Here is a 20873-nt window from a genome sequence, read left to right as displayed (position 1 = left end):
TTTTTTCGAGGGAAGGTAGAAACAAGATGGGTAATGCAAAACTTTGTTTTCGGTTTCGCTGCGGAAGCCTACATGACAAACTTGTGGGTTTCGCTTGTAGTCTGTCATTTATCTTTGGCAGACAAGTCACGTGGCATTTTACGCTACGACCAGTGATGTTTTCTTTGCAACGGGCTCTTATGCATGTGTTTACGGGGCACAAGTTCTTCAGTGTCCTTTTCATTTTTTCACAACTTGTGAGCGTCTTACAGCAACCATACAGCAACCATGCATGCAGCAGGAACAAGGCTCTAAAAATGGTTAGAGGTTATTCGTGCAGTTATTTAATGATAATTAGTGATCTGTCTAAAAACTGATTCTTTGTCCCTGATAGTTCGCTGTCTTTTTTGGACTAGTCAGCACAGAAATAAACATACCTGCTGTAAATAGATATATGCGTCGTGCTCGATTATTCGGTATTCGATAACTCCTTGCGCGACGGCTGCCGAGAAGGAGTTCGGAGTGAGGAGTTCTGAGCGAGGAGGAGTGTTAGCAGCAGACGTGGGTGACGTCTGCGGCATCGCGGAACGTCATAAGTTTCGTCCGGACATGTCTGAGCCATCGCGGAACGCATTTGCGGTATTTTTGATCGGCGCCAAGGAGCTGGACTAGCGATCTAAAGTTGCAAATATCTAAATTCCCGCTTACGTCGCATCAACTGCTGGCAAGCATCGTTCACCGCTCGTCCGTGCAAGCGGCTATAGAACGAGCCGAGATCACTGCTACCGCTCCGTCAGCTGACGGACAGAAACTTTACGACTCGTCTGCGCAAACTATCGCCCGTTGATTATTTGCCCAACGCCAGGCCCGTACTTACCAGCGTAACTATTATTTTAAAGGGAGTATAGAAAGCTACTCAAACCTCCATGGTACTCCGTACACGTACGCCAAAGATCACAGATGTCGCAACCCACTGACGATGCGCTCGAAACGAGTGGCTCCTTAGCGCAGACCACGACGCAGACGACCTTGGTGCAGCGTCGAACTGCGCGGCCTTTAAGAAGCCTCCTACGCCTCGCAGGCGCTCATCCTTGTTAGCGAAGCGGTATCGGCTATGCCAAACAGAAGCGAAAGCCACCCGCAATCACGTCGGCGCTATTTTGGAAGTAGCGGACATCGCCAACCGTAAATACCGCTCTCCCCCTAGCAACTTCCTTTATGCCTGTGCGTCTGAACACGACGATATTCCTGTTCAGTTTTGCAGAGTATACAACAACTGGTACAGCGAAGCCACCGGAGGTCACTAGTCACACAGTAGTCAGCGCTATTTATACTACACCGGTACAATGAGAAGTAGCAGACGGCATCTTTTTGGTGCGAGCATTGCGTGTCGGCGCGATTAGCACCGAGGAAAACGCGTTGCGATTGAGCGCCGATTGCGAGCTACCGGACGACGGGACAGCGATCGCTAAGCGCGTCCTAATGCCTAATAAAAGAAGACAAAAAAAAAAAAAAAGTGGGACCCCCGCCGCGGAAACCTTGTCTCGTGCGGCGCCGCTTCCTTTTTGGCCCGGGTCGCACACACACGCACAATGGTTTAATCGAGGAAGCGGGCACTGCACGCACGTTGGCATATCCTCTCGCGGACGCATTTCGTAGCTTCGGTCACGCTGCCATTTACGGAATCCGTACGAGACGCGCTCGGGGAAGCGATGCAGCAGCGCAACCGTGACCGCGACGCCGCACTTTGCAAGAGCGCAGCACAGGGTCACCATAAAAAGAAAGAAAGAAAGCAAAATGTTCATCGAATTAGCAGCTCGAGAGCATTCAAAAGAAGGAGTCCAACTCAAGCGACAAACCGTGGCGAGAAGACAAAGCAAACGCCAATTGAGCAATTGATTCATCAGAACACTCACGCAGGTGATCTTAAGAACGAGAACTCACGGAATCACCTCTTCCAACTTTCTCGGGCCACTTTGTGTCGGGGTGGCGGCGCTCTTCCTGGACTGGGCGTCGCTTGCTGCAAAGTTTGGCCACTTCGGCGCGCCCAGCGAACTTGCGGCGATCGGTTGCGGCGGGCTGCCGCAAAAACACTTTGCAAGCAGCGACCACGTACGACGACGCTCCCACATGCAGCGCAAGGCCGTGTCACTGATCCCGTGTACCGAAGGGAGGAAGGCACCGAACGGCAGCAAAATGAAACAGGGTAATCCAACGCCACAAGATCCGAGAAGAGCACGAAACGCACGAACTGCCCGAGTCAAAACTCGTAGAAGCACCAGACACACGCACACACACGCACCACCCCGGTAGCGCGGGCGAATTACTTTGGCTTCTGAAAAGAACGGCGAAAGAAGGTATCAGGGAGAGGAGAACCCAGTGGAAAAGGTAAAAACTTCTCGTTCAACCTCTCTCTCTGGTTGGCGAGATGCCACGAGCGTTGCGAGGATTACCTTTTATGAGCTGCTCTAGAGGGCGCCGCGCTAAATAGGTCAAACGTTAGTTCCAAGGGGGCGCCACCTCACAAACAAGCTTTTTTTAAGTTTTCGAATTACTGATGATCACTGTACAGCATGCTGTATAGCTGTGAAACACCGCCTACGGTCCTACGCCGGTTTCAAATCAACTTTTTGTTACTAAGCTCTGAAATTCACGAAGACTTATTCCAGCTAGTTTTAAAAAAAATGGACTGTTTTCTTCAAATAAGAACATTGAACATGCAAAAGTTAGTTTGGGTTCTTGCTACAGATGACGCCGTCCTGTGAGCAGGTAGCAACGTCGGGGGCAGTGGTAGCATAGTATAAAGAATATTGGAGTTCGTGTAACCAGAGGTGCTTTGGGGCGTACAACAAAGCTCTGTGTGCGAAGCGCGTGCATGCGATGATCACCAACAGCCAGAACCAGGGTACAGAGTCCACAGAATACGAGCATGGATGGCCTACTTATGTGTATCGTAGGAAAAATGAGAAACAGGCAAAGTATAATGCAATAAAGACACGTTGGGCGTCACGTTTAGAGAGCCTTCTACTGTCAGATATATAACTACGAATGGCTCATCCTTAACGTATGAAGTGTGTTTAATCGATAAGAAGCGCTAAAATTTGACTCTGCGCAAAATCGCAATTTTAGTAATGGAGTGCCAATAAAGAAAAAAACTATTGGCAGCGGTGGGATTCGAACCCACGCCTCCGAAGAGACTGGTGCCTTAAACCAGCGCCTTAGACCGCTCGGCCACGCTACCGCCGATTGCAGTGGCAAAAACAGGCTTAAATAAACCTTTGTCCAATAAAATTTCCGTTATCTGCACAATTTCTTTTATTATGATATGCAATCTGCAAGGCTGTCAGTGTGTTCACGCAACGCCTCCTATAATAGCGTTGGTTCACGGCACAAAGCATTCTCCAAACACGGCCGCAAACCTCAATTTGTTGCACTCGCTAGATGAATTTGCTGCATCCGTTGAGCTGCAACCGTAGTTGCGCGAATGACGTCGTCTAGAGCCTTTCGCATGTAGTATGGTAGTTGGTGCAGATGCGGAGACGCGCAAAATGCTGGACCATTGCCTCTTTTACTAGATGCCTGCGGAACGGATCTGCCCTCAGTTGTGAACAAGCAATTGGAACAAGCGTCGCGAAGTCGCGAAGTGACGTTCGTGACACTATCATCATGGGTGGCGGAAGGTAGCGACGACTGGTGACCCAGCGCACGGCGTGATGACACGATGAACATTGATGACGGCGATGAAGGTTAATGGGCTCCGAGATCGGCGCGCACGCCTGAGGAATATTTCGGAAGCCACGTGAGTTAGCGCCCAATGGTTCTGCTAGCGACTGACAGTAGTGGAGAGGAGAAAAGGGAAAGGATTGGCAGCTGGTATCCCGTTCATAAGGCAGGCGTCTGGTAAAGAAGGCAATAACTGGACCCATTATGTGAAACTCCATGGCTGGCCTCGTAGAGCTCATATTACCTGGACCGCACCTTGAAGAACGCTTAACTCTGTTACGCCAATGTTGTACGTCAAGGAATCTGGGAACTCAATTAGTAATCAATGCGCCAAACCTCACTCTAATATATGCAACAAAAATGTATTTGAGGCATTACTTAACTCTGCGCTTATCAGACTCGCTATTCAAGTGTAAGAAATTGTTCTCGGAAGGCACCATCACATGCGACTTGTTCTCCCTCCAGCAAAACACAGCTTGAATAAGGTAGTAAAGGTCATAGGCAATCGCCAAGATACACGGCTCACATGCCGGCAGTTTAACGATAACTCATGCGGCGAGTAGTTCCGTTTGTTCCCACATGAGACTTTCCATAACAAGTGGATCAGATTAGAAAAGATAGTTGAACGTTGATTGCTAACGAGAAGTTTCTACTGCACACTGCCTCACTAGCACTGGCATCATACGACAAATTGAGTTTCTTCATGCCTCAACCTGATCGCAAGTGCATCAGGAACACGGGGCACTTTCAATCATGATTGGCTGCTTCCCTTTAAATTGTGGAAAAGAGCCAATCGCATAGGATAAATTTAACCTCAATCAGTCTTAACTGTGATCCTAAGTGCACGGCGAGAAATGGCTCGAAGTGCCAATTTCGTCTCGAAAGCTCACAAGGTCGTGCTCTTCCAGTACTTACGTCGACCAGCAGCAAAACTGTTACGGTCCTCAGATAACGTCCTAGGATGATGAATGCTCTAACCTCAATCAGGGCGTACATTTAGCCCTGATCAGGTCACATGGTTACAAAATAAGCAATCACACTGAGGGGGCGGTCTAGGGGAATGCTTTATTGTAGTTTCCAACGGAGAACGAAACTACTACACTGGACGACGGAACGACACCTCCTGAACACGAATGTAGAAAAGTGCACAGGTCAACGTCCTCGATGCAATAAATATGTGCTGCAAACAGGCAGAGTGAAGAGGGTCACAACAGCCCAGATATAGGTCTCGCTAACTGCAGTGGTTTAGAAAAAGCCTTGTTTTATGAAAAAACACTCAAAAGCAAGGAGATGTCAATCCATTCTTCAATGCAACTGTTTTTTTTTTTTTTTTTTGTTCACATCTTCCAAGTCCACTTGGCAACGTCAACATCAACACACGTTGTTGCAAAGCATCAACACGCACACCACAGCATATCTGGTTCGTCAGTTAGGCCAGATTATGACAGCCTGCCACTGCAAACTTGCCACGTTATTCTTTGAACCCTACAGCAACCCCCAACCCCTGCCAACACACAGACACGCTGTAACAAAAAGTGTAACGAAGGTGAACGACCTCCCAGGCTAGCAAAAGCCCAAGAAACAGCACACACGCATGCATATCAGTTACGATTTGAAGAACAGGATTAATAAACCGTTGACAACGCAAGCAACCTCTCCATGTCTTTGCGCAACGGTTTGCATTGATAACATGGCAGCCATTTACAAATGCTGCTGACAGGAAACAGCAATTTGAAATTGGAGGCGAGCCTTCATCATTCAACCCCCCAAGAGAAAGAGCGGAGAGGTTGCTGCACAAAGTGCAGCTAGGCAGGTACAGACTTCACAGCATCTCATGAAAACAAGAGAAAACTGGTCACATTTTGTGCAGCATTCACACATTAGCAGCAACAACAAAAATGCACTCTGCAAAAGAGAACATCGAGCACAAGCTCCCTTTCAGCCATGTCAGCTAGATGTGTTATGCATTAAGTATGTCATACAAGATTTGAATAGAACAGCCGTGACGACTTGCATTCCCAGATGCTCTCACGATCCGGAACAATCTTTAAACTTTCTTTTTAGCCCCTAAAATACGTCGGGTGTGACGTATGCTAAAAAAATTTGATGTTGGCTACAAATGATGATGGTCCTCTACGTGCCTGGCAAGAGAAATCAATAATGGAGCCATCATACGCCTGTAATATAACCACAATTCAAACACACCTACAGCAAGAGAGGGGGAACAAAAATGAGTGAAGGGAAGTATTAAGAGTGCAGTAAGCAACTTCTCTCGAAGAAAAAAATATGTGAGAACAAGAAACAACAGATTAAAAAAAAAAAAGTTCAAAGGAAAAGAACTCACTTTTGCAACCATCAAACAGCCACACCAACGATAAGAAAGTTTGACAACAAAAGTTAAGAAAATGAAACTGGACTATGTAAACATTTTTCTTAGAGGCTGTACCCACTTTTTTTTGTTAAAATAAAAACAAGAGGAAAAAAAAGGCAGGGGACACATCTCGAATACCCCTAACACAATCTGAGGTCCAAGATGCAGCTACTGTTGGCTTAAAAAACAACTGCTGTGATGGTTGAAAGATAAAAAAAAGGAAAAAAAAAGGGAAGGTCCTGTCCTCTGGTAGCTTTCTTGGAACATCTTGGAATCGGTTGTGTCTGGAGGACAAGAGACTCTGGGGCAGCCCTCTTCACTCTTCCTTGGGCCTCTGGGCTGGCTGGCCACCCATGGGGATCTTGGACTTGATCCTGAGCACAGACAAGAAAGACAAAGAGCATTACCACAGCATCCTTAACCACGGCCCCGTTGGAACGCAAGCAGTGTTACGGCCTGTTGAATCACTTTGTTCGCTCTGCTCCACCGCAAACAAGACAAGACACGAGGGCACAATAGGTCGACAATAGGAATTGGCTGCCGCCGCTTGACACGGCACTTAAGTGTTAGAAGTTTCATTTGTTTGTCCGCATAAATTAGGATCTCAAGATACACAAGCGAGAATAGGGTGAAGCTAGGTAAAATGAGAAGAGAATGGCAAAACTCAAATTACATCTGGCATACTCAGTTATGCAAATGGTAGAAAGAATACGATGATTTAGTCTTTGAAGACTATTTGTGGTCCACTGAAAATTACTGTTACAATATTAAGCATTTTCTGTTGGGCAGCACAAAGTAAAATTCATTGTTTTTGTGAAGTTGACTAGCACAACTTGAGCTAGCAATCACATTTGCAGTGCGTTCTTTGTAATTACTAGACACACTTATGCAGCACTCAAACAGTGGATATCGCTCAACCAAAGCTAACATGTCAGCCCTAAGCCCTTTAACACCGCAGAACATCTGTTTTTGGTAGCAACTCCACAGCACGTTCAACGACCTGCTTCTTGTGGCCAGTAGCCATGCAATCAGCTCTGCTACTGCTGAGTTGAGGGTTAAGTGTTCTGCATCTGCAGTTCTCTTCATGGGAAAGCAAAACACTGCAAGCAGGCACAGAGCGAGGTGTAAGCACAAATAGTATTCTCAGGGACATACAACCCAGAACTCAAAAAGCATAGACATAGCCGAATACCATAGTGATCTTGCAATGCACTTACAAGAAGCCCAACCACATACTCCTGTGAAAAGATGGGCTGGTTAGTTGTCCATCCAAGAAAAAGAGATGGCAAACTTTACACACTGCCGACTGTGCACAGAAGAATGCTCTCCAATGGCCAGGGAGCAACTGTGTGCACTATTCAACAGGAGTGCAAAATGTCGAGCACTAAGCCCATTTCGTCCTCATGAAAACTTGCAAAAGCAGGCTATACCACAGCCAACTAGACGAGTTTGGCATTCTGTGCCACTGGCAGCACCTCAAGAACCAAGGGGTGGAATGCTAATGCCGGGAAACGCTCTCATCGAACAGGCTGTTCTAGCTATAAAGGCTGTGGTGGCGCTTAACACAAGTGCTGTATGGGCCTGCGTAACAGCCACATAATGTGTCCCTGCTCTTGCCACAAACTCGCCTACAGGGGAAAAATACCTTTCACGTGAAGCAAGCACCTTTCACGTGGAACCAACAATTCTCAGTTCACGAAAGGGAAATTTGGAGCTATATGCTGCTGTTTGGTGGATGACCATTTCCCCTTTCCTGAACCTTCCTCCACCTTTGATTACGGCAAATAAATTCTACAGAAATGCAATGTCCCAGCACTTCAAGTTGCCAATTGGCCTAGTCATGCAATCTGCTAGCTTCTGGTTAGCTCAAATCATAAAGCGACCACTCCAGAATGGTGTTGGTCCCAGATTCAGTTTGTTGCCCGAAAAACCAATGTCCGATTTCCTTTGTTGCTTTGTGCGACAGTCGAGGTAGGTGAGAGCTTTCCCTTTCATCAAACTTCCTACACCTTGCAGGCTTCCACAGAACTGATTTGCCGCAATCCGTTTTAGCAACCACCCATGGACGGAGAAGATTGCCCAGACGCACTTCCGTTCACGGGACTGCACCCACAAATGACTAAGGTGTCGGGGTCAAGCATACCGAGTTGAACTTCCTCAATTACTCTGTGTACTTCATTGAGCAAGTATTCCTCTATGCATTGCATCTAGCTGGCATTCTTGTATAAAAATCTCACATTAAATGCCCTTTCTGTGGTTGCACTGAAAGCTTTCTATACCCCCACAAACTCGAACAGAGTACACATGCCAAGCAAGCAAGTGGCCATCTGTGCTGTCACAAAAGCAAAGACCTGGTTGAATCATACTGCACAGTTGAAATGGGTAGCATGTAATCTATGCAAGTTCTATGTTTGTATTACATGCTACGAGTTGTAAGTTTCATGTTTGTGTTAGCTGCTGTGATGTACAATCAAAGCTCACTCTAACATGTCACATGTGAAGTCTAAGTGTCTCAACTGCTTCAAATTTACCGTAGTTTTTGATTGGATGAAATCATTATTAGGTACCATTGACTTCATGAAACCTAGGTATAACTATACTCTCCGACAACTTTCTGTGGCTATGAAGGGAAAGCTATGGAGGCAAAGCGCGCACAAGTGAGAGTGCTTCTGAAAGGAGTCCCGTGCTTTAATTCACGTTAGCGTAGGCTGGGGAAGACAGAATACATCATTGAGTGTGAAGGTTTACTTATATTGTGGCTTTTCCCTTCCGTGCCTGGGGAAATGCGAGACCGTCGCACATGGAAGCTGTGTCGATTCAGCGTAACCAACAGCGCTGTCAAAAGCTGCCAGATTACTTGGCACGGTAACACACGTGCAGCGGCCACGCATCCGTAGCTCTCCCTTCATAGCCACAGAAGGTTGTCCGCGAGTATATAACCTCTATATAATGCAGTTGCACTTGCAGCAAATTAAATAGCAAATTTCACTAGTTCGAGGTGTTAAAGCTTGAGCAGTAAAACCAACGTCACAAATACCCAGAGCCTTCCTGGTAGATAGCATCCGTCAGTAAACACTTATAAACAAAGCGCAGAAAAATCGGGCCACAATAGTGCGGTTAAGAGCACCAGTGCATGCAACGCAGATCGTGCCGAGAACAATGAATCGGCGTAGCTCACGGCATCCGATATATGCATATGCTGCGTTGTGCGGCGCCGTCAATCTTGGATGCCACGGCTGATCATGCTTAGTGGCCACAGCCAGCGCCCACAAATTACAAACAGAAGTAAAAATGGTATGGCTATTTATCCCATGTGGAAAAGTCAGTTTTGCCAGTTTTGCTGTGCATTGATGGCGACAGCGATGAGACAACTACACAAAGTAAGGCTCGTAGTTCTATGGGTGTCGCGCGCGCTCAGGCAAACATTAACAGATCTCGCTCGCAGTCACAACGCTGGCAAACACTTCACACAGTGTCTTGGAAACGAGCTTATACAACCACCAATACTAGACGCACAGGAACCCATTGCGTATCAAGGCACCAACAGTCTCAGTTCGCGCTTTGAACTTGCAGAGTAAAGATTACCTCGTATAATGGTTTTCAGCAAGTACAGACGTGAGCACAAGAAGTAGAAACAATAATAATAATAATAATAATAATAATAATAATAATAATAATAATAATAATAATAATAATAATAATAATATATGGGGTTTTACGTGCCAAAACCACTTTCTGATTACGAGGCACGCCGTAGTGGGGGACTCCGGAAATTTTGACCACCTGGGGTTCCTTAACGTGCACCTAAATCTAAGTACACGGGTGTTTTCGCATTTCGCCCCCATCGAAATGCGGCCGCCGTGGCCGGGATTCGATCCCGCGACCTCGTGCTCAGCAGCCTAACACCATAGCCACTGAGCAACCACGGCGGGTGAAGAAGTAGAAACAGACAGGTAACAGAAACAATAGAATATACAGACAATAGAAACAGACAGCTTTGTCCTGTCGGTTTCTACTTCTTGTGCTCGCATCCGTACTTGCTGGAAACCATTATATGTTCACCATGCACCAACTGGCCCAGCAAACTACTTAAGAAAAGGTTACCTCCAAGAAACAGCACATGGCCCAAGCATTGGCGCACGTGTACTAGCAGGAAAGGTCAGATAGGCACGATTTTCCTATTTACCACCTCCTGGCGCAAGTGCTTTGACAGCATTTTAGCCGTTCAAACTTTTAATGCAGAAGGACGCTTGAAATAATGTTTGCCTTGGGAGAAATTCTTGTGTTCTTTTCATTTTGCTAGATTTACTAGCCATATAGCCTCAATGTACATGCTTGATATGGCCGAAAACTTTGTTAACTCAAAGCTCATCACAAAATTACTTCATTAAATCGTGGATTTTATTGTTGAAAAATATATGCTGTTTTCAAAGCAACAGAGATCGGGAAATGAAAATAGTTTGTTACATTGAGGTTGGACTGTATCATGGTTTTAAACCCCAAATGGCCTTCGGCTGCAGGTCTGATCAGCATAATAAAACCATAATAAGAAGCAGAATAAAATCTTGTGCATAACCTGAACACTTACGCGCCAATCACGTTGCCCACATGTGTCCTGGCCAGGCCCAGGTACTGGTCAATCTCCGTCTGCATGGTTAAGCACATTCGCAGTGAGCACATGTGCGACACAATGACCATAATTGAGGCAAACATGTTATCGAGCGAGACCAACCTTGTAGGTCTCGTAGACCTTGGGGAGCGTGAATGCAGACACGTAGGCTGAAAAAAAAAAAAAAAAAAGGATACTATAAGAAAATCTGTAGATACAATTATCTTCTATTAATTATGTTCTTCCTTTGCACTACGCAATGCTTGTAACACATTCACTTTTCTTTTTCAGCTATGTTATGATCAACTCCCTAACATACAAAACACTTTTGTGAAACTTTTTTTAGAGCTGTGTTTCACAAATGTTCTTCCTGGCTAGGCATTATGTCACTAAAGCATTCAAATGAATAGGTGAGACTGCTGCCTCTATTCACACTCAGACAAACTAAGACAAAGACAAACAAATTGAGCTGGGACAATCTTCGCATGGGATACGCAAACGTGTGCTAGGTATGCCACAGTAGAGTAGAATACCCACTGATGTGTTCCTCATATATACATTTTCCCAGGTAGAATGTTGCTAAAGCCTAGTCCCCTGCAAAGGGATCATATCCACCTACTTATTAGAATCCCCTTTTATATGTCATCCTTCCCGCAATGTTCCCACATTATACAATGCAACTTTGGTGTATAATTACAAGAAAAATATCAAGCGTACAAAACAAAAGGCTCTGAACACCAACCATGTTAGATACCTTTTAACTGCGCACTTCTGACCAGAACCAATGCATGCTATTGAAACTACATGGTCTTTGAGGAAATTTCCAAAATTTCTGGCACCTCACAGCATGCCGTTTGATATTTGGACCCAGCATCAGATGACCGTGTATTAATTTGGCCACGGAGTGAAGCAGAAATAGCTCAATTTTGCTGCTGATACGTAGCCAGCATGGTCGTCTGCAATGTCGCCGACGCCTCCTCAAAGCCCCAACTAGCAAGCCTAGGCATTGCAGCAGTCACCAGCTGCATCGTAACCACAGGAAAAGTGAATCCACTAACTTGCAAAAAATGCATTTGCAGTGCAAGTTTCATGTGTTTCTACATTTATGTGCAAAATAGTGACAGTCCCAGGTGACTTCTTGAAACAGTTTCAAGTGGTGCTAACTCCACACTTGATGTCCGCACCGACGAGGGTGGTGATTAAGCGAGGAGAACACGGGACAGTGACTCTGGTGACCATTCAGCTACCAAAGCCCGATCAACTTCTGCTATGTTGCCACGGGATGCATATTTGGTGCATGCATTGACTACTTTCACCTTTTGCTTATCTGTAGCAACAGCATCACGACGGTTGAAATACGGAGTGACCAGGCCACAGGCAAACTTAGAATTTTTTCCTGTTTTCTTTCCGTTCCAACATCTTCAATGCAGTGGCAATGAGAACAGGAATGGTACAAGTAGAATAGCAAAAAATTTCACAGTCACTACAAAGCTAGAAGACAAGTCGTACATTACATATACAGTTGAACCTCGCAATATCAAAATCAGCAGGGAACGCAAAAAATTTACTTTTGCGGGAATTTTGTTGCAAAAAGAGACAGCACAGATAGCCAATGCATCGCAGAACAATACTGTCGAAATTCTGTTATCCTACTTTGCAAGCTATGCTTTGCAAGCATTGCCAACAGTACAAAGTGCGCCGCATGTGTAGACTAGCAGTGGCAGTACTGCCATAGCACAGTATTCTCGGTCAATTGCATTCGGTGATGCGATCACTTTTATGAGATTTTGCGTCGGCATCGGACGCAGAGCAATAGCGCATGCAGCAGCATTTCTCCAGAGCATGCTGTTGCCCGTAGGCGCCGATGCGTCCGGGACCAAGCGCAAAAGTGATCGTATCTCGTGTGCCCGAAGGCAAACGATCGAGATAATGGCCCTTGTGTGTAAATCTACGTCCAGCTCCAAATCCACATGCAATGCCTGTCGGGTGGCACCAAAACCAGTGTTTTTGAAGCAAGGGATGTGCGTTCCCGGACGATCGCTCAATCATGGCCCGACGTGTGACACTCCATATGCTGCGACCGCCATCTCAAGCGCCATAAACAACTCCGTGTCGGTGGGACGTGGATTTCCTTGTTTTTCCTGCACTTTTCTCACAGAGGCGCACATTACGCAGTGCACCGCTGAGATCTGCGATTGTTGTTTGAAACGCGCCTTCAGTTTGCGTTCAGTTTCGCCTGGCGCGATTGGCCTAGGCCTTGCCGAGTTGTCAGCCGCGAGGAACGCGAACTGAATGCGCATTTCGAACAACAATCTACAATTTCGCCTAGTAGGCATGCAAAAACCGTCACCACATGTGGGTAGTAACATGCATGTCGCTTCGAACGGACGATCAAGAAACATGATGGCGGCCATGACGCGTTTCCAGCGCACTGATTGCTTCCGGCACTTGGTTGTTTTTGTGAACAAAAATGGCGGCGCCCAAACAAGTGTAATGTGGTGGTATTTTACGTAATTTTAGTGCAAAACAATCGCATGTGAGCACATTTTTGCGCCTGCTGGCCTTACATGAGTAGGTAATATGCGGAGTTACATTCCGACAAATTTTGTTGGCGTGAAATTGCAGTACAGCGACATTTCGTTGCCGAGAGGTACAAGATGCATTGAATCCTATTGGCGCTCAGTGGGAATACGAAAATGTTTCGTTGTCACGAGAATTTCGTTATCGTGGGTTTCGAATGTATTGGTCTCTGCATCCAACATGCTGTGGCATTGCCTAATTTTAACTGTGTAAAGAAAAGCACCAACACTTCCCTAATGGTAGTACTAACAAGCATCATTAATCACAATTATTAGTGGCTAATGGCTTTTCTAATCCTGAAAACTCTAAGAGGTCTCCATTATAGAACAGGCAAAACTAACTGCAATCATTTCATCTGAATTTGCATAGACAAAAAATTCTACACCACAGCACGTTCTCACCCAGAATGATGAGGGTCATCCCGTTGAACCAGGATCCCACGTAGGTCAGCACCCAGAACAGGAGGGCAAGCTGAAAGCCAACGGAAACCCATTCACGGTTTGCTTATAACATTCACAAGAACACACCCACTCCAAGTTGACCTTGCGACATCCAGTTACACGATGGTTTACAAAATAGGTCCAACTTAAAGGTACACTGAAGGCAATTACTAAGTCCACGTGGACTGCTTAAATGCATTCCAGAAACTTTGTGACACTTGTTTTGTGCCAAGAAAAAGACTTAATTTACGAGAAAATTGCATCTGAAGGGTCCAAATACCTTTTTTGAATTTAAAGTCTCCCGCCACCCAACGGGGGAGTGGTGACGTTGCATACGCCATCACCGCCCTTTGCTGCCGTTGGTGAGTAAAACGACATCTGACAGATGGCGGTACCGAGTCAACACAGATAAAGTCAGAGCGGTGGCTTTGCCGCTGCTTTTTGGCCAATGGCGTAGGCCGTTCGCACATCCTGCACTTTCACATGGAAGTTGAATTTTCTGTTACTTGCAGTTCGTGCGAGTTTCGCAAGCCAGCAAAACCAGCGCAACACTATGCGACAACGAAACTACTAAAACGCGAAAGCGTGGGCGGTGCAGAGTTGAGCGAAAACAACCTTTCGACTGCTCGCGTCATTGTCAAAGGTAATTTCAATGAGTTCATTTTTCTAAATGTGATGTAGAGTGGGACAAGCAGCATTTTATTTTGTCTTGAAATACAATACAAGGATGTTTTTTGCATTGAATGATTGAGTGCTAGTGACGAAATTTAACTGAGGAGTGCTTTTGTCATCGGGCAAGTGTTTGAAAGTCCTGGATGAGTCTCTAATCATGTCCTGCATTTACCTGAATAGGTATTAAGTATTAAGGCTCTCCTCGCAATAATATTGATGCCTTCGAGATTCTCGAACACTAATTTATCACTTTAGATTGACTTAATATTTGCCTTTAGTGTCCCTTTAAAAGTTAATGCCATATCTGCACAAGGAAAGAGTTTTTGTATTTCTTCTCCCTTGATTTATAGTACAAAAATACAAATGATGCTATATCTGAATCGTGTTATGTACTATTTGCATAAATTTAATGCATACTTTTTATTTAGTGACAACTAGTGGCATTGCCATGGGCACCAAATTTCAACTGTTCAGGGAGCAAATCTCGTCTACAGTGCTGCCACCCCCACTTCTGCTTGCCACTTAGTCTGCCTCATCATTTGAAATGTGCCACCATCGACTCGGTCAGCAATGGCTTCGAAGAGGTTTCACTGTGAGGCATCCTTCAAGCAAAAGGTCGTTCCACTTGACGAGGAGGGAAACCGAGTGGCATTACATGCATCAACACATGCGCACGGTATTAGCAAAAGCAAAAAGATGCCAAATTTTTACGCAAGGCTTCATTTCCTGGCCCCAGGCAGGGACATCCTCCAAAACTTCATGCACAGGCTTATCACAATTCCAAAATTTTATAAAGGAGCAACTACTGAACCAACAGCCACTTGGAATTCGTCAAGACTACAGCGCTTCAATTTGCCGGCAGCCTGAACACACCCCCAGTCTCATTTTAAAGCTACCTAGAAGGAGTTCATGATTCACAAGGAATTTTTGCTGCTCCTAAGGACCAGAATTTCCTAGAAACTGCTGGACACATTATTCATGAATAAAGCTAGCTGCCTTTCAGAGGTCTGTCGAAACGCTACAGCATTCCAGTTACTATCTGATGGTCATGATCAGAAATGCCAAACAGACACACTTTCTGGGACATGAAACTGAACTACAACGGGAAGCCCAAGGCACAAAGGTGAAGTACATGCACTTTTTTCTGGAAATAATATAATTCTGGGGTTTCACATGCCAAAATGATTATGAGGTATGCTGTGGTGGAGGAACTCAGGATTAATCCTAATTGTAACTACCTAGGGGTCTGCTATCATGCATCCAATGCACGGTACAAAGCCATGTTTTGCATTTCAACCCCACTGAATTACGACCACCGCAGTTGGGTTTTGATCCCGCACCCTCAGGCTAAGCAGTGCAACACCAAAGCCACTATGCCACTGCGGCGAGACTCCTAGAAATGAGAAGCCCAGTATAGCAGCTATGCTGTGCTGCTTGCTCAAAGGACACAAGTTGAAGCCCTAGTTAAACTTCCAAAGCAAATGCCTGTGGCTGGTGTCACATTTCCTGACGACCTACCGTAAAAACCGAAATATAGGTTGAACTTTTTTTCAAAAAACCTTTGCGAAAATTCAACCCTCGTCTTATATACCGGACATTGGCGGAAAAACTACAGAAGTCTTGCAACAATAGGCGGATGAAGTAAACAGCCACCATCGCCATCAGCAGCAGCGCGGCGACATATGGCGACATCACCTGCATTTTGCGTTTCCGTTGTCACAATGTTATATTGGTTAAAGGTTGCTTTTTCACATTTTGGTTCAATATGAGCGAAAGCCGACGGCAATTCACCGTCGCCTTTAAGAAAAATGCGATTGTGTACACGGAACCCCACGACAACCTGGTGGCACAGCGCGAATTTGGAGTATTCAAAAAGAGCATTCGGTAGTGCCGGAGGCAGAAGCAACGTGTTACAACTTGCAGTCACCAAAAGAAAACATTTTGTGGGCGGACTGCAGAACTGGAAGGCAAGGTTGCGGAGTTCGTCCGGGAGCTGCGTGTAAGATCTCTGCCTGTGATGGCGAATGCATCTGTTTGAAAGCGGTAGAGATCACGCGTGCCTCTGGACTGGGCAGCGAGAAGCACTCGTCATCCGACTCTAGTTCGGACGACTCTGATCAAAGGCGTTGCTCCGATTCGGAGTAGCGCTTGCACACTTCGTGCCCTTCTGTGTACTGTACACCCGGCCAATTTTTAATAGTATCGCGCGACCGTCGACCCGCGCGTTTGTCAGCACCTTATCGCGGCACGGAGCGGCGAAATAGCGAAAGTAAGCGCACGTTCACAGAACTTGTAACCGACCATTTTGTTAAGAATAATTATTTCTTACGATGTTTTGCTATCTTATAAAAACCCACCCCTTATGTAATGCCCCTATGGGGGACCTTTAAGGTAATAAACTGAACTGAACTGAACGTGTACACATGCGTGTATCTCGTTTGTTTCGCCGCTCAGCACCGTTAATAAGGTGCTGACAAGCATGCAGGTCGATGGTCGCGCGATACTGTTAAAAACTTGGCCAGGTGCACATGCGAGCAGCGTTTAAATAAATACTGTCACCATTGTCCAACCGGCTGAGTCGCATTTGTTTCAAGGTAAGGGTGTCTTTCGGTACTTTTGCCATTGAAAAAGATTTTTTTCATTTTTAGAATTCGTTGGTTGGGGGATCGACCTATATTCCGGTCCGACCTATAGTCCGGTTTTTACGGTAGTACTAGTGTGGGTGCACCCGTACAAGTGGATGGATGTGGATCAGATTTTCTGCTGGATAGAAAATGTGTGGAGGAAGAGGCAGGAGTGCACCTGAGTGTGTGTGCCGTGCTTTTACAGTGAAGCTGTGTATGGCTCAGATCCAGGGTTTTGTGGCATCTGTGTGTCGATCCTGGCGATAGTGCAGAAAGGGCCCAAGCTCAATGGCCCATACCCCTGTGGGCTTGGGGACCTGTAAAACCCCTTGAACTACCCTAGTCACACCTGGGGTAAAAACGGATGTTTTGTACAACTTTTTCAAAAAGGACTATTAAAAAATTCTCAGTGCCAACCACGCAAACACGCTCATGCCACTGCTTGCACATTCGTCGTCTTCTTCCACAGCTGGCTCCAATGCCGCTCATCACTCCAGCATAGCATTTCATTTCTCTTCTGTTGTCTTAATGGGGGAGGCTGTGTTTACAGGGTATGAGCCATTCATTGTCTTGCGTGACAGACATGATACGTGAAAGTGTGTGTGTACCTATATTGTCACGACGACCGCAGGCCAGGACAGTAGATAGGTTCATACCTTTGATCAAAATTCTGTGTCGCCTGTGTGTTGTGCACTAAACAGCTTCGCTGGTCATCGACCTTGTTGTTGTTGTTAAAAACTTTAATCAAACAAAGGTGTTCAGGGCACGCAGGCCCCTGGGCCCCCGCACGACCGTACCCCACTCAAGTGTTTATGTTCCGTAGGTCCATAACACTGGCAGCCCGGCTGGTCGCGATGGTCTGTGTTGCCGGGTCCTCTCACGGAGTGGAATGGCTCATGAATTTTCGTTCTCGACTTCTATAGGTCTCAACTCCTATAGATGTCACATCATTGTGCTTAAGAAGCTTGCAGCCTGCCACACCGACTTGGCGATCATCGCCGGCGGCATGCAATCGCAACTGCAGCCGCTAGACGTGTGCCTTCATAAACCTATTAATGACCGGAGTGCTCGGGTATGAATGTGCTTTGACACCAGCAGGCCTTGTGAAATGGGTTCAGGGCTCTTGGAAGCGGTGGTTGCGCATTAGTTCAAGAAGGGCGGCAGCCCTGGATAGTGCCGAAGACAGAGCACACTGGCTATGGTTGACAGTGATGAATATTTGTTGGACGTTGAGAAAGACCTGTAGAGTTGGCTGGTAAATTGTATTTTACTGGGGTAGTTATGTGCAGTTTATAAAACGTATTCTATGAGATATGTGGTGCCTAGACTTCTTTTTTTCATTACCAAGTTAGAATTATCATCAAATTTTGTTTTCTAAACTTCTCAATGTAAACCAACCTGCCCAATTTAATCAGGGATGCATTAAAATCATGCAAATATCGTAATATTTTATCAGCTGTTGAACTGAGCGGCTGATACTGACAATAATGCAGGCATAGTGTCGTGCCTGCTAATGACTAAGGGAAAAAGAATAAAAATAATTGAGACATAACACAATCTCAGGATGAAGGAAAACAAATGAAAAATAATCACCCAAGCACTCCGTACAGATGGTTAACTAGCGAAGCTGAAACACGCTGCCTCGGTGCTTATCACTGGGTTAATCACAATGGCTTGGTAGGCTGCAGCATCCTCGGTACACAGTTGCTACTTGCGCTTGGCTGCATAAGCCTGTTCTTGTGCCCGGGCTGCAGCATCGGCTAGGCGTAGACGAGCTCGTTCCCGGTTCTGCTCGTGGCTTTGCTGATCGAAAGATTCCTGTTCTTCAGGGATATGTATGACACACGCGCTCGGCTGCGTTGGAGAGCGACTGTGCGACTACTGGCGCAGCCAATCGCACGTCTGTTTCTCTCTTCTTTTCGCGAATGCACATATGGCTGCGTGGGAGGAGTTTTCGACATACAGACAGCAGACAGACGAATTGGCTAGCCATATACAGTCTCGCTGTAAAAGAATGCAATGTGTGCAAGAACCAACACAGAACTTCACACAGTGTCAACCAAAACACTGCCAAGACAGCAAAGCTGTTGGGCTGACCTTTAGTGAGTCGACAAGGTCCTCGACCAGGAAGAGGCTGCGCAGGCGAGCCACTGTTGCGTCAACATGCTTGACGACCACGTCAACCGTCTCGTGCACGCGCTCCTTAGGCAGCGACAGGTCCTTTTCCAGGTACTCCCTAGGACAACAGAGAAAGGCCACCATCTCACACACACACACCCCCACCGAACCAGCGCTGCCTATAGGAAATGACACTGGTGAAATGCACAGGCCTAGCCACACATTCACATGTTCCCGCAGATAACAGGCCATTCATTTTGCTAGTATTTTCACGCAGCAAATGTTCCTATCTGCCGCCACTCTTTATAACGGTTAGCTACGTCTATGCTCTGTTCCATATACCTAGCAGGCAACACTGTGCAAGCTACGCGAGTAGTACGTCTGCACGTTTCACAGTGCAGCTGTATTTGATATGCAATGCTCTATACAAAACTACTTCCTATGCAGTGTAATCCAGTTGATATGTTCCTCGCTGAAGTTTCACGTTTGTGTAGTGTTGCAGCTGCTACGTCGTATTTTCGCACTCCTGACCTAAATTCCATTGACTCCCATGTATTATGTTCCCATTTGATACATCGCCATACTGTTAATGTTATTGCATTTGAAGGGGTACGCTGTATGTGCGGCAAGAGCCGAAGGCAAGCTCAGCAACTAGCCACAGACAGTCGTGCGATGGTTCTCCCCACAACCCGTAGCGCATGTAATTGCAGCTACGTCTGGTTCGAACGAAGAAGGCAACCAGCAGTGTGAACTCTAACACTTACTTCTACATGCAATAAGGGACACTGGCAGAAGGAAGTCCACTCTGTAATAAGTAATAAATAGGCTTGCCTCGTTGCCTGGAATAGCCGAACAAACGAAGTCACTCATGGGTTGCAGTAGACTGAGAGTACACAGGAGGAAATGGGTGCATGCGCTCTCCACATTTTAACTTTAGCGGTGCAGAGGGAAATTTGATTTCACATGTAGCAACAAGCGACCGAAGTTGCAAAAGCCAGGCACTGCACAAGCATAGTGGGAGAAAGTGTGCACGGGTTAAAATCTACCAGGAAGCACGCAAACTGGGCCAAATACGCCAAGGGCAGAGCTACGTTTATTTTGGGGCTGGCAAGGGTCTTTCTTATATGTGTTCCATATTTGGCAGTTCTCTTCAGTCAGCTTGGCCGCCATAGAGCCATGTTATGTGCTGATGCATGCGCAAAATATTGTGGTGAAGTATATAAAGAGTGGAAAGGAGTCATTGTCACGATACATTGCACTTGTCCCTCAATTATACATGCATGGACGTGCCAACCCGTTACAGTACGAGCGTAGAGACATAAGATAACTGTACTGTCAGCCATTTAGAGCTGTTTCTGACACTGCTGTGGCGATTTCAGGCCTTCGTCAATGCTACATCCCCCCCCCCTCGGTCTCCTGAAGAACGCATTAACAGGGCTCTACTATATTACAACACAACTGCAACTATTCGATGTGAGGTTTTGCAAATCACGTGTTTGTGCATCTTTGTGGCGCTTCCATGAGGCACTATATTTTAGTCACAAGAGCAAGCGGTGCGCTGCGTCGACTAGTCGCAGGAATATATCGCTCCACTCGTTCGATGGTAAATAGATTCAGATCTGCGAAGCCTTGCGTGTAATAATTGCATCATATTTTGCAACATAAAAGCACGAGTCTTGATGTTGTGTCTAGTTATGTGACACATACCCATGGCCTTCTCTTTCATCCTTTCATCCACGACACACTATTTTTGCATC

General features: G+C 46.0%; 2 protein-coding genes and 1 non-coding gene across 8 annotated transcripts in view; all 3 read right to left on the bottom strand.

Annotated features, from left to right (window-relative positions):
• Window positions 1-2396, bottom strand: part of LOC142588429 (MAP/microtubule affinity-regulating kinase 3-like) — a 164209-nt gene extending 161813 nt beyond the window's left edge. Inside the window, exon 1 of one of the 3 annotated variants that reach the window (XM_075700142.1) lies at window positions 1924-2396. The gene's annotated coding sequence lies outside the window, so the exon portion shown is untranslated. The remainder of the gene's footprint in view (window positions 1-1923) is intronic. The other 2 variants (XM_075700143.1, XM_075700146.1) reach the window with 2 other exon arrangements.
• A 742-nt stretch (window positions 2397-3138) lies between these two features.
• Window positions 3139-3220, bottom strand: TRNAL-AAG (transfer RNA leucine (anticodon AAG)). Its single transcript has one exon. It is a non-coding gene; the product is annotated as a tRNA-Leu (tRNA).
• Window positions 3221-4742: 1522 nt separating this feature from the next.
• Window positions 4743-20873, bottom strand: part of Rtnl1 (reticulon) — a 30573-nt gene continuing 14442 nt past the window's right edge. For all 4 annotated transcript variants that reach the window (XM_075700159.1, XM_075700160.1, XM_075700161.1 and 1 more), the window contains 5 exons: window positions 19096-19234; window positions 13664-13733; window positions 10806-10852; window positions 10662-10720; window positions 4743-6447 (listed from right to left, as the gene is read on the bottom strand). In XM_075700159.1, the coding sequence (XP_075556274.1) occupies window positions 6390-6447; window positions 10662-10720; window positions 10806-10852; window positions 13664-13733; window positions 19096-19234 (373 nt within the window). In that variant the 3' untranslated portion in view covers window positions 4743-6389. The remainder of the gene's footprint in view (window positions 6448-10661; window positions 10721-10805; window positions 10853-13663; window positions 13734-19095; window positions 19235-20873) is intronic.

Source organism: Dermacentor variabilis, chromosome 7 (assembly GCF_050947875.1).
Source record: "Dermacentor variabilis isolate Ectoservices chromosome 7, ASM5094787v1, whole genome shotgun sequence".
Classification (NCBI taxonomy): domain Eukaryota; kingdom Metazoa; phylum Arthropoda; class Arachnida; order Ixodida; family Ixodidae; genus Dermacentor; species Dermacentor variabilis.
Note: the sequence above shows the minus strand (reverse complement) of the source record. Positions and strands in the feature narration are given on the sequence as shown.